At 26.6% G+C, this 13,877-nt stretch overlaps 3 protein-coding genes across 5 annotated transcripts in view; all 3 read left to right on the top strand.

Moving 5' to 3' along the window:
* Positions 1-4,042: 4,042 nt before the first annotated feature.
* Nadk2 (NAD kinase 2, mitochondrial) lies at positions 4,043-6,476 on the top strand. Of its 2 annotated transcripts, none has more exons than XM_035083731.1 (5): positions 4,043-4,307; positions 4,541-4,850; positions 4,962-5,364; positions 5,473-5,737; positions 5,823-6,476. In XM_035083731.1, exons 2-5 carry the CDS (start codon positions 4,597-4,599, stop codon positions 6,053-6,055), a joined length of 1,155 nt encoding a protein of 384 aa, XP_034939622.1. In that variant the 5' UTR covers positions 4,043-4,307; positions 4,541-4,596; the 3' UTR covers positions 6,056-6,476. The 2 variants fall into 2 exon arrangements, with proteins under 2 accessions (XP_034939622.1, XP_034939621.1); XM_035083730.1 differs by having other exon boundaries at positions 4,044-4,307; positions 4,559-4,850.
* A 676-nt stretch (positions 6,477-7,152) lies between these two features.
* Positions 7,153-12,014, top strand: Start1 (Steroidogenic acute regulatory protein-like). 2 transcript variants are annotated; one of them, XM_035083729.1, is made up of 12 exons: positions 7,153-7,472; positions 7,747-7,867; positions 8,042-8,327; positions 8,867-8,947; positions 9,238-9,315; positions 9,396-9,449; positions 9,529-9,658; positions 9,779-9,993; positions 10,438-10,587; positions 11,061-11,165; positions 11,242-11,414; positions 11,517-12,014. In XM_035083729.1, exons 3-12 carry the CDS (start codon positions 8,079-8,081, stop codon positions 11,713-11,715), a joined length of 1,434 nt encoding a protein of 477 aa, XP_034939620.1. In that variant the 5' UTR covers positions 7,153-7,472; positions 7,747-7,867; positions 8,042-8,078; the 3' UTR covers positions 11,716-12,014. The 2 variants fall into 2 exon arrangements, with proteins under 2 accessions (XP_034939620.1, XP_034939619.1); XM_035083728.1 differs by having other exon boundaries at positions 7,153-7,867.
* A 605-nt stretch (positions 12,015-12,619) lies between these two features.
* LOC118067145 (diacylglycerol kinase 1-like) overlaps positions 12,620-13,877 on the top strand; it is a gene marked incomplete at its 3' end in the record, with an annotated part of 40,656 nt that continues 39,398 nt past the window's right edge. The window contains exon 1 of the mRNA XM_035083734.1: positions 12,620-12,931. The remainder of the gene's footprint in view (positions 12,932-13,877) is intronic.

Below are 13,877 nucleotides of genomic sequence, written 5' to 3' on the forward strand. Positions count from 1 at the left end.
TCTACCAATTACTCTACTGCGGATAAAATTCCCTATTGATTTCATACCCTATAATGTTTCCTAATCCTTAAGCCCACCAATTGAGAGGAACTTGACTAAGTACATAAACAAACCTTTATGTAAAAAAAAAAAAAAAATTCTTCATTGAAGTCAATGGTTTTCCTTCCTCCTTCCTAAACAAAAAAAAATTACATCAGAAAGCAATCAATTTTCTGAATCACCACCACGCCCTCTGCATTAATAAAACTAGTAATTTTTTTATCTATTTTATAACTCACCATTCTTAAAGCATACATTCTTAACCAGATCAATCGATTGATGACGAAGTGGAGTTTGGATTAAACGAATTATTGCCGGATGTCGTTAACTGATTGACGGCCATGGCCGATGTACAGATTTAACCCAGAAGAATTCTTTATTACTCTTCTTTACCTTCTTTTTTTTTCTCTTCCATCTTCAATCGTTCTAGCTTTCTATAACATTTACAAATCCTTTGCTAACTCTCTTTCTCTTTTTTTGAACTCAACTACTTTCCAACACCTTTTATCACTTCCAAAGTTGTTCGAATTTTTTCCCTCTGATTTTGGATTCGCGGGATTTCTTCTATCAGTCGGTAATAAATTTTATGATTCATCAAGATTATATACGTTGATGACGATTTGTAATTTCAACTTTATATTAAAAAATAGTATGATTTAAGTAGTATAATTTTATTTAAGTCAGACAATTTACGTGAAATTTTAATTTTTACAATTATTATCAATTTTAATGGACATATTTATAGAACTTAATTATGAAACATTAACAGTAAAATATGTTGATGTTAATAATAGCTATAAATTAAGTAGTATGATTTTATTTTAGTCAGACAATTAACATCTGAATTATTTTATTCAATAAAAAAACTGAAGGTAAATTATTTTTAACACGTTCTATTGAATCGAAACAAATGATACTAATTTATTTTCCCCTCAACACGACGTCTTGAATCTTACTCATGTCGCCATGTAAATTACGTTATAGCCATTTAAATAATACTCCACATGATTGCGGATACTTGGAATAAATGGGGCTTGGTACTATTATCGTTATAAGCTGTATGGTTGTAACAAGTACAAACATTTAATGAATACGATCATGATGTAGACATGTTGTTATGTTTAAATACGTTAAATCCTTCTTAAGCTACATTAAGAAAAATGGTAAGTTAATATTACTATTTACAGTAGCAAAACAACTATTAATTTACAACAAAATAATACAACTTGGAAATCAATAAATAATCATTTAATTTTTTGTTTTTTCTTTTTTTTTCAAGAAAAAAATCTAAACAATTTTACATTTATGTAATTAAATGATAAACATGAGATTGATCTCTATTTTATTTATATTTTTACGACCACAATAATAAGACATAAAATGAAAGAAAAATCCACAAATGTGATAGAATATTATCTTTATTACTTATTTATTTATTTATATTGAAGTTTCTGGTTTTTTTCTGGTCTTAATAAAATCTTATCTAGTCGAATGGAAAAATACTCAGTATTGATAAAAAAAAAAAAAATCCTCCTCTTCCCCAAATACTGGACTTAAAAAATTTATTTCGATCTAAACAAATCTATTTATTGTCTATTGATATTTTGACCTATTTTTGTTTTTAAAGTTTCTCAAGAGATTTATGATAAATTCAGGTAAATTATCTAAGTTGGTGAATCCCTTGGACATTTTGAGTGATGGCAGTTTAATATTTAATCGAATACTCCAACTTCTCATTTAAAATTTCAAAGGATGCAGTTATCTTAATGAATGCAAAATTATAAGTAATTCCTCATAATATTAAATGATGGATTATTTTTGCTTCAAATAATTTTTTTTTTAAAAATAATTCCAATATCCTTTTGTGTCTAAATACAATAAAGAAATATTTCTAAAGCTCGAATTATTAAAAAAAAAAAAATTCAAAGACTTTGAATTTTTTTTTATATTTAATGATTAATAAATTTTTCTTTTTTTTAAAAAAAAAAGAAATTAATGGTAATGGAATAGATATCTATAAAACAATATTTTTACCAGTTCTCCTACATCGTCTATTGACCTACGTGGTGTCAATAACATGACACAAGAGCTGGAGCCAACCTCAATAGATGACTCACTAAAGAGAGATTTCGATTTGTCAGAATGAAAGTGGACACAAGCACTAGAAATACTAGTCAATTGTGGTCAGAAATCAGAACGATGAGTTGGAGAATGAACAAATGCACGCGATATCATTTTCAATCGTAGGTAGGCGATATATATCATAACCATTTGATCTGTAGGAATGACCAAGAGGACTGAGTTTCGTTCTGTGAATTTATCAAAAAATATCTACAAGGGTGTATTTAATGATCATTATTCCTCATTGCTTGCTTTGAAAAATTTTAAAATCACCCCTCGTTAAAATGTCATTTATCTCATTCATGATAACTGTGTCTAAAGTAATTAATTAATCCTGTAAATTATTTATTTTATATCAATCAAAAAAATTCTTTTTTATTCATCAAAATTAAAAAATTTTCTTTTAAATTGTTCTTTTAAAATATATGTTATTAATTTTAAGAAATAATATCCTGAGAATAATTCATTTTTTATAATTTATTTTAAACTAATTTTGTTCGTCTTTGATTAAAAAATTTATTTAAGAAAAAATTTTTCAGTATATTTTAATCGTTAAATTATTATTTACAAGGTATTTTTAATTAATTAATTAATTAAATGAATTTGAATAAAAAAAATGTTGTGTTAACTGATGGTAAATGTAATTTACCATAAGTCGAACACTTATGTGACTGTTTTATCATCATTACTAAAATTAGCTGTCGATAATTTACCTACATCTCGAATTCCAAAGAACCCATGCGATGCCATGATATCCTAACCTAAAATACAGACGTTATTATTTCGCCGCTAATATTTTAAAACGAAATAAATACCGAAAGCTACTTTGTGAAGTTTGGTCTGTTATTCCAGCAGCTATAAAAAAAAATAAAACGATAAATCGTCATTTTATAAGTGATCTTGGAGATAGATATGATATACAATGTCTCCAGTTTATTTTTTGTAGTCCAAGAGTCAAAGAAAATCTACATGTATATATTTATAAAATTGGCATCAGACTCATTACATTGATTGAGAGATATTGGTGGAGAAAAGAAATTAAATTACATGTTGGAACAAATATTTGAACCTAAAGATTTAAGAAAAGAAGTTAAGCAGAAGATAAATTTGGTGCTCAGTTATCAAAGACATTCATTCAATAAACTGCTAGATTGCAACTCCTTGATGGAGGAAGAAAATGAGAATGTAATGTTAATTATCTAAATATTCAATTAAAAATAATCGACGTGATTTATATGATAAATCATCAGTAACTCTAGCTAACAGGATAGAGTAAAAAGGACCCTGCAAGATGGAGATTTTTGATAAAATGAAAGATAATAATTAGACTATGTACATATGAGGGTGAATTTCAAGACCTCCATGCTAATGTTTACTTAATCCTCTTCTTTTTATACAGATTTCACAGCCAACATTAAAATTAAGAAACTTATAACTGTTTTTTTTTTTTAAAAACAATCTCAGGAAGTCAGTGATGTTGTGTAAAAATATTTGAAGATCTGTAAAGTATTTCTTGTTGTATTTAGGTCAATATTACCTCAACAAGTCTTGAAATTAATACTTAAATCAAAATAAGTTCAACTAGTTTTAATATTAAGTTCAAATATTTAATTTTTCTCTTCAATGGAAATTATTTTAATTATTCAAGTTTAAAAATATCTGTTTTCATTCTGCTTTAATATCATTTTTACAGTTAAAAACTAAACTTTTCCATTAATAAGTTATTAATAATAAACAATATTATTAAAAATTTGTATCACATAAAATTTATCTTCCCACTTGTTATTTAATTTTTCCAGCAAGTATTATTTAATCTTTATTTCAAATAAAAAATGATAAAACTACAATAAAAATAATTCCTTAATTATCAAACTCTTCACTCAATTATTATCATAATAATTACATTATTTCTTTATCAACAAAATACCGATAAACTTATGTGCACTTTGCACTCGTCTAATGATACTTTCCTTCAAACTTGACAATCTCTATCGGCCTTGGTGTAGTTAGTCAGCGAATAATTGGAATTCACATTTGAGGTTATAAAGCATTATATTTATGTCTTGTTACAAGTCTTTTTAAACGTTTAAAAAACAATAGAAATCACGTTATGACTGTTTTACATAGTATTCGACGAGAAGTAAGACGTAAGTAATAATAATTATTTAATTATTCATTCATTTTTATCATATTTTCATTTACCAACCTCTTTATTTACATCTTATCTATTCTCTCATGATAAACATCAACACCAACTTTGGTTTTATCAGAGTAAATAATTATCTAGCTAATGAAATATCATTTACATAATTCTATAATAATATTTTAAAATGATTTGATGTAAATAATGAGATGAATTAAAATTCTATTCACTTGATAGTTTGATTAAATGTTATAGGATTAATTGTTTGTTTGAAAAATCAATCTAAGTCATCAATGCAATGCTCCAGCGCCAGAAGAGAATCAAGTTTCATTCCTCAACGAATTTTAATTGTTTCCAAGGTATCACAACTTCAATTTGAACGACTTCGTGAACCTGATCTTGATGAAGTTCAATTTAAATCCAGGCTGATTAGGAGAGGTTCTGATTATGATACTATGCTAGCTAATCATGAGAAAAATAAAGCAGTGGAGATTCAGCTGATTGATACATTAAAAAATATTAATATTGATTATAAAATCACTAATAGGTAAGTCTTGACATCAACAGCAATTTATTTAATAAAATAAATATTTTATTAATTCTTTTAAAACTGTTACTTCATACTTGTTTGGAGATTGAATACATTTAATTGTTTTAGGTTGACTATTGATCAGTCCCAGTTTGATTGGGCAGATCTTGTAATAGCAGTTGGAGGTGATGGAACATTTCTACTAGCAGCCAATCTTATTTTTGATAATAAGAAGCCAATTATTGGAATAAACTCAGATCCAGATTCATCAGAAGGTCATCTAATGCTACAAAGACGTTATACGAATGATGTTAAAGGTATTTTCGAGAGACTTCGTGATGGGCATTATGAATATGTCATGAGAACTAGGATTAGGGTAACTGTGCAGGGAGAAAGTATTTGCCAACCACCTTTTCATATGCATGATAAAAGTAGGATCGCTGGCTTGGAGATGTATCAATTTTTATCAAATGCTCTAGAGAGTAAGGAAATAAATAATCAAAAAAAGCTGCCTTGGTTGGCATTAAATGAAGTAAGCAAACAAATAATAAAATAATGATTGAGAAAAGTTTGAATTAATTATTGGAAACAATTGAAGAATGTAATTGAATTAAATAAAAATTATTAATATTGTTTTTAGGTATTCATTGGAGAATCTTTATCAGCAAAAACCAGTTCTCTAGAGCTTCGAGTTAATGATGAACCGAATTATCACAAATTAAAATGCTCAGGGATTTGTGTGAGCACAGGAACAGGTTCCAGTTCATGGTACAAAGCAATTAATAGTGTAACACCTCATCTTATTAAGAGAGTTCTAGATGTTTCTATACCAAAGAATAAATTTAGTGAGCAAGAAATCGAGAGAATCTGTGATGATTGTAATAAAAATATTCAATTTTCTCCAGGTAATCATCACTTCTTTAACTTCCTAGAATATTAATTGATATAAAGCTTTAGAATATTTATTATCCAGATAATTATTTGTTACAGATGATGGAAAAATGAGTTATGTAATAAGAGATATAATTCTCAATGACATTTGGAAATTACCAAAAACATTAAAAACTCGAGCTTATTGTAATAAATTAACCATCAGATCTCATTGCTATGATGGAGGATTAGTATTTGATGGTGGTGTTGGTGTTCCTTTTAATATAGGAACTATCGCGACGTTAGAAACAAGTGACACTGACGCTTTGAGAACAATTAAACTGCCAGATTAATTACATAATTATTTTTTTTACTTGATAATAAATATTTTTAATCAGAATAATTAATAATTACTGGTTATTTGTAAGTAGTAATAGCTCACTTATTTCGAAAAAAAATGTTTTTATAAAGAAGTTTTTTTTCTATACGTATTTTTGTAATGAAAAAAAAATAAGTAATGTGAGGAAGACATTTCGAAGAAAGATTTAAGAATACAACGATAAAAAATTAAAAGGAAACGTGATTTATCGTTATATCTGCTATCAGTTGGACTAGTAAGCAGGGCATAAGCTGAAGTATTAAAATGATTTAGTGGACAATGTGATTTTGTATATACAAGTTATGATAAATAAATTAAATTAAATAGTAAAATATGTTGGTATAAGACATTGTGAACGAATTTTGTGAAAAATAAACCAAAAAATAGTCTGTGAATACTTATTATTGGATTAATTTCATCAATAATAATTTTTATTTCAATTATTTGTATTGAATGAAGTGTTATTCATGCTTTTAAACTATTGATTTTTACTTTAAAAAAATATAAATGCAGAAATATGAGGTAATTTTATTAAAAACGTTACTTACGATTACTGATAGAAAGGCCTAGTCTTTTGCAATCAGTTTGTAGAGCTTTTTTTTTTTATTTTACAGTCATTACAAATGGTAAAGATTTGTAGATTATTAGATTATTAAATTCACTTAAACACTTTAATAATAAATACTTCAATATTACTAATTTATGTTAAAAACACCAATAAATGACACTATATTTTAATGTACTTATTTTATTTAAAATAATTTGTTACTATTCACATTATTATTTTTTTTAAAGAAAAATCAAACCCCGCTGTGACGCCATTATTTATTAACGGACAAAAAGACCTGAAAATTATTTTAAAAAGTCAATTTATGCATTAATAACTCATCTAAAATGCTATTAATAATTTTTCATGGTCATTTATACATTATTTTTTATTATAATATAATTTATTAAAAAAGTCCATTCTTTGCTCTATTGGCGTCTAAATTTGGCGTCATTATTTCGAAAGGCTCAGTGCTGCTCGATGCGGCTGGCAAACGAACTAATCTAGAGTGTTGCCCCCTGGCGGTCAAAATGTGAACCAACAGTAAACAATTAGTAACAACGTCAGACAAGCATTTATTGTTAAAATGTTTCTAAAATGCTTATTCTATTAAATAATCCATTAAATATTTCTTTAGATCAAATATTTAGCTTTTCTGATTTATTATGAGATATCTAACACCCCAATTAGTGCAATTATAGTGTATAAATGGTGTAAATTTGAGAAGACGCTATTAAAAGTGTCATGTTTAAGCTAGTTAATAATCAACACTCGTAATAATTTTTTTAGAGGCTATTGTTTGTAGTCTCCTCACTAATTTTCTCTAACTATTAATTGTTAAAAGGTAGTGATTATTAATTTAATTACCATTGAACAAGAAATTATCCAATGATGACATGATACATTTGTTTTGTATCTATTGTTGAATTCATTATTTTCATAAAATTTATTGCTAAAAAAATTTATTGCATTTTTTAAAACCATTTATGTTTAACAATAGACAAAGTAATATATTTTTTTTTAATAAAAAGTGCAGAAAAGTTGATTAATTACCTTGATTATTTTTAATGTATATTTGTTGGTTATGGTGTGGATGATGGTATAAAAATATTATAAAGAAATTTTTGGACTTCTACGAATGTATCCATGATTATTTATACAACTGCCATTAATATTTTAACATCGGAACTGTTTATTAAACATGAAGTATTCGCATTCATAAATTTCAGTTTAATGACGGTGAGTAAAAAGAAATTATTTTAAATATAGCATCGACTGTTATTTCATTACTTGCATTTATGTTTTAGGATATCTTATATTTGATTATTGAAACGAATTCGTTGATAAAAATATTTTAGCCATAACAAAGATTAATTGCTGATTGATTTATTAAGATAGTTGATGTTGTTGTAGATCATGTAACGTAGAGAAAATATCAATAAGGAGAAAAATGATGACAGAAGAGGACCGACACATTCGTAGTGTTGCAGAAAATCTGCTCAGCGGTTCTCTTCAATCTCAAAGAAGTTCCTATTCTCATCGAAGTATCAATAGCATCAATAGAGATTTTATCGTTAATGAGGAAGTGATTGCTGGTGCTCGTCATAACAACAGGATGTCCAGCACTAGGCGATTTTTTTGTCTTCTTGTCACTTTTGATCTTCTGCTCACATGCCTCATGTGGTTGCTGTGTACCACGGTATAATGATTTTTCTTATATAACACTTCAATATTATCATCTGATTTTAAAACAATAGCATTTTATTATCCATTGAAAATATTAATTGAAAAATTGAATGATTTTTTTTAAAAACATTTCATTGATTTGTAATTATTATTTACCAACACAATTCTGGTAATAATTGAACAATTAGAATTGTCTAAAATATTAATAGCTCATGTAAAATGTAAATACTTTACACCAGAATCAAGAAATAGCTGGATTAAATTGATAAAATCTAACTTTATATTAAAAATGAAATCAAGAAGTCTCATTAAAAAGTTTATATTCAATTTCTATTGTAAATTTTATTTGAAGACAAATACTGAAAGGTAGTTTTCATTCTATAAGATCTGTTAAGAGACTGACTAAGATTTATTGACCAAAATTCATCTCAGCTAATTATACTATTGAAAATATCAAGCTTTAGAATATTTTAATAAATCTTTTTATAAATATTCTACCTATTTATATTAAATATACCTATATATTAATAAGAATGTTTTTATTATGTTTAGATAGCAGGTGAAAATATCTCAACAGCATTTGTGCAACAAGTTTTGCATTACAATATCTCGACGTCGCTTTTCGATATAGTAGTAAGTTTTTCTTTTTTTTAATTTACTCCACTAGTAGTTTATAAACTACCCTTAGCAATTACTAAAACAATATTAATTAGTAAATATTTGAAAAGAGTATTGTGTTCTATTATTTCTTCTACATCATGATATTACATGTCGGAACAACAATAAATGTATTATCTTAATTTTCTAATAATTATTTAAACATTCACTAATGTCATTCTGTGTTCGAGAAAAATGTTTAAATTAAATCCAAGTTGAAAAGTTTCTTAGAAAAAGTTACTTAATAATTAATCATTCATTTCCAGTTCTCAACCCTGACTAGGTTCATCGTTCTACTATTTTTTTACGCATTACTGCAGCTTAATCACTGGATAATCGTTGCGGTGAGTAAAAAAAAAAATATTTTTTTTTATATATTTCTAATAAATAATATTTTAATTATTAATAAATTTATTGCCCTTAGCTTACTACTGCCTCAACGAGTGCCTTTCTCGGAGCTAAAGTTTATTTTTTTACTGTAAGTTAAAATTCAGTATTTAGCAAAGGAATAATTTATTTTAAAGTTCAATGAATAAATGAAATTTCCATGCTTCCAGTGGGATGGTGTACCTCAACCTGGTTTTCAAGCTCTGTTGATTTTAATATCATTCGTACTGGCATGGGCTGAAGCTTGGTATTTTGATTATCGAGTCGTGCCGCAGGAGATGCAAGCTCAGTATTGGATGAGTAATTTCATTTTTATTTTTTTTTTTTTATTAAAACAATTCATTAACTAATTGTGTGAGCATACACAAATTTACATATTCAAATTCACTTTTATAAAATAAAGGAAATTTTTATTTTTAGATTCAGTGAATAATGAAAGATCACCATTGCTCCAAAATGTGCTTGTTGGTCCACCTAGTAGAATTGCTGAGAGTGTGGGTAATTTTTTTACTCCCATGGACTCTCCAACGCATTCAGATGATGATGAAGATCACACAAAGAGCTCGAAATCAATCAGTTCGGATGATGAATTTTTCAATATCGTCAAACGTGTCTCTTATTTATCACCAATTAAGGTTCATAAGAATTTTATTCAGTTATTTTAATTTGAAACCTTGATTTAGAATTAAATTAATCAACATGAGATTTAGAATTAAAATTAAAATGATACCTGGATAAATAAATATATCCAACCTAAACATTGAATTTAAGAATGATTTTAAAAATGAATTAAACAGTAAAGTAATAAAATGCTAGAGTATTTTAAAAAATTAGACTATTTATAAATAAATATATCACAGGATGTTTTGATAATGCCTAAATATTTAAATTCAGTCCCAATTATTATTGAGGTAATTATTGCAACTTTAAGAAAAGTATTCCAATTAAAAAGATTTTTAATTTTAATAATAAATATTTTCTAGTGTTTTGGTATTTTTTTTTAAATTAAAATCATCTTAAATTTATTTAAATAAATTTATTAAATAATATCATTTGATGTCTTTGTTTATTTGTTACAGTTTGACGAATATAAAAGGAAAGCATCGCTGCTTGTAGATCAATCATATCAACTATTGATATCTAAAGAATGGCAAAAGCACAGCACTACTACAGAAGGTGATATTATATCAGTGATGGACAGCTCTCATGGGAAAATATTTAAAATTGAGGTAATTTCTCTTGATAGCTATTATTTATACATTTAATTAAAACGTGACCCAAACCAAATGTTTACATGGGAATTCGAAACCAACCGATAACTTAATTTAAATAAATCGATAAATGAATAACCAAACGGATAAATCTTGTTTTTTTTTTTCTTAGAATTAAATATGAATTGTGCTTGATATGAAGTTTATAAGTTGAAGTTAACTTTCGAAGAGGTTTTCGTTTACAATAAGTAGTGATTTTTAATTCTTGAAGACTAAGTTATTGAAGCTACAGTCAATAAAGTTAACTTTATTAAAAGGCAAGCAATAAAAGCAAGGTCAAAGGTACCTGTCTTGAAGATTGAATTCAATCTTTAACTCATTAGGTTTTTTTTTTCAAGGATTGTTAATAATTTTAATACATTTGTCATCAACTTCAATGATTCAATTATCATTAACGAATATGATTAATAATGTTTGCTTGGTTTTTTAAGGGAATTGTGGAAGCATCAGCTCAATCTCTCATTAATCAACTTCATGACAATGTGGAAGATACTCCAACATGGAACAAAGATGTTTCTGTTGTCCAGAAGGTCCAGGTAATCTTTACATTTTTGAATATTAACGTCATCTAGAAGAAGAAAAAGTGGTAGACATTATTTTAATGATTTTTAGAACGTTGATCACAACACAGACATCATTTATCAATCAACCAAGACTTATGGCGGTGGTTTGGTGGGTCCAAGAGACTTTATAACACTTCGACATCGAAATAGATGTGGCAAATATTATTTAAGCAGTGGAACTTTTGTTAACACGAATCTTCCAACACGTAAAAATCATATAAGGTATAGTTTTCTTTTATAAATAATTAATTATTGCCTTTTATAATTAGGTTAATATTTTTTAAAATAAAGTAAAACATTAATTGAGGGATTTCTTTTTTGCAGAGCTGAAAACAAAATCGTTTGTTTAGCAGCTGAATCAATAGAAGACGATGAATCAAGTGAAAGAACTCAGTGTCGAGTTACATGGATTCTTCATGTCGACTTGAAAGGATGGCTCCCTCAAAGAGTTATTGATAAATCATTAGCAAGTATGCTTGAGAAGATGATCAAGTCTATACGAGATTATTTACGAGCTAAATAAAGCTTACAAGAGTGATAATATTTATTTAAAAATATTATCATCTTAGATTTATTGGGTGTTCATCAGTTTTTAGTTTTGTTTTGTGGTAAATAAAAAAAGACTTGGAAATAATTTTTTTTTTTAATTTAAAAGGATTATAATAAATATAAAGTTTTGTACTTTTCATAAATTTTAAACAAAAGAAGGTTGTTTTTGCTAGAGTGAGTGAGGTTATAAATCATACTTGATAGAACAATTATACTATTTTTTAATCATAAAATGTGATTTAAAAAATGTATGTAGGTGACAAAATTTTAGTTAATTTTTGTAATTGCAATTAATAGTGTTTTGTAAATACATAAAAGAAAAACATAACTGTACATGTTAAATTTTATTACATAAATACAATAAATCAAAATGTGCATTTAGTTAATATTTTATCAACTAAAGAGGTTATCAATTAAATTTAATTCTCCATAATATTTAATAAATCAAGTTTTATTTATTCAATAGCTTTACTGTAACGAGTATATTTAATAACAATGAATAATTCATAATATGATAGATTAAAAAGTGAGTAAACAAATAAAGGGTGAGAGTTTAAACATGAATGATATATTTACCGACATACGTACATTTTTATGGAAAATATGGCTACAATTATGGACAAAATAGTAACATTTATTGATAATAACATAAAACAGATAGCAATAATTATAATTGTTGATTAAAAAGGAAAAATAATCCTGAATATAAAGTATTGTCGGCCTAAACTTTTACTGTTTCTACTCCAATTTATTGCAAGGAGTGGGGGAAGAAAGTGACGCTAACGCTGATTGGTTGAAGACTCCTCGACATGCGCGTCAAGATGCGCCGTCGTTGTAATGCAGATTGAAGAGCTTGCCGGTTAGTTGCTTCCGCGCCTTTGACGAATAAAATATGGTTACTTCGTGATTAGTTTAAATTTTCATGTAAAACGTGTGTTGTTGCATGATTTTGTGCTTGTCATTTCTCTTGTTTCACGTAAAATTAACACACAATTGTTGTTATGTATCATTCATTAGTACATTAATGAGCTAAATACTTTGTTTAATGAGTTAAAAGTTCACTGTTCTCTTTGGGTTTATCGGGTAAACGATTGTCGTTTGTCTTTAACGCGAGGACATTTATATTACAATTACAAGTCTTCATCTGGCATGCTGGAGTTTAAGGAAGACCTGGGGATGGCGTCGCGATGGTGAGTGTCATTTTTTTTTTTACCATGCATTTGTTTTTCTTAGTATTTTTTCTTATCTTCTGAGTCGCGAAAAATGCTCCATTTTAAAACTTTTACTCCGAAAAAAAAAAAAAAAATTGTGATTAAAAATTCTTCAACGATTTTTTTGTGAACAAATATCGATATATATCGAAATAATTCATTAAATCGAAATTTATAGAAACGATAATGCTTTAAAGAGTCGTTGATTAAGTAATTAATTAATTAGATATAAATACAAGCGTTTTATGAGTATTTTATGAAAATTAATAACCAAGTTTTAATTATATACTATTTTTTCTCGACTTAATTAATTAATTTTATCAATAAAAATTTTTCTGCAAAGTTGGTAGTTATGTGGGTTTTTAAGTGAGAAGTATAATCAATTTATCACTGTAATTACATTAGAAAAAAAAAAAAAAATTACTATTTTTTCGATTACGAGTAATTTTTTTTGTTGTCAATATTTTTAAATTATCGAGTATGAAAAATGATAAATTTACGTAAAATGGAGAAAGAATAAAATATAAACAAAAAGAGTCAGGCTCAACAATCGAATCCCTTTGGATTAAACTGTCAAGAGAAATAAAGTGAGTGAAAGGGAGATCCTAGTGATTGCCAAATAAGAAAAAAAAAAAATCTTTTGTCTGCAAACGTTTTCTATTTTTGTGGATAGATAAGAGTAGATGTGTTACCCACCGATAATTTTAAAACGTCATTTATTTCCGGGAATAATTCCAAATCTTTCCTCTTAGTTTATTTTTATTTATTGCCTTTATTTATTTACCTTTTTTTTTTTTTCTATTTTAGTTCATTATTACCATAATTAGGTAAACATTAATTCCTTACTGATAATAGTTCGTTTTGAAAATATCGCAAAAAATTGAATAAGTCGAGATGTTTATTTTTTTTTTATTGGTATTATAGC

The sequence above is a fragment of the Chelonus insularis genome, unplaced genomic scaffold (genome assembly GCF_013357705.1).
Source record: "Chelonus insularis isolate UGA/USDA-ARS -01 unplaced genomic scaffold, ASM1335770v1 contig_365_pilon, whole genome shotgun sequence".
NCBI lineage: Eukaryota > Metazoa > Arthropoda > Insecta > Hymenoptera > Braconidae > Chelonus > Chelonus insularis.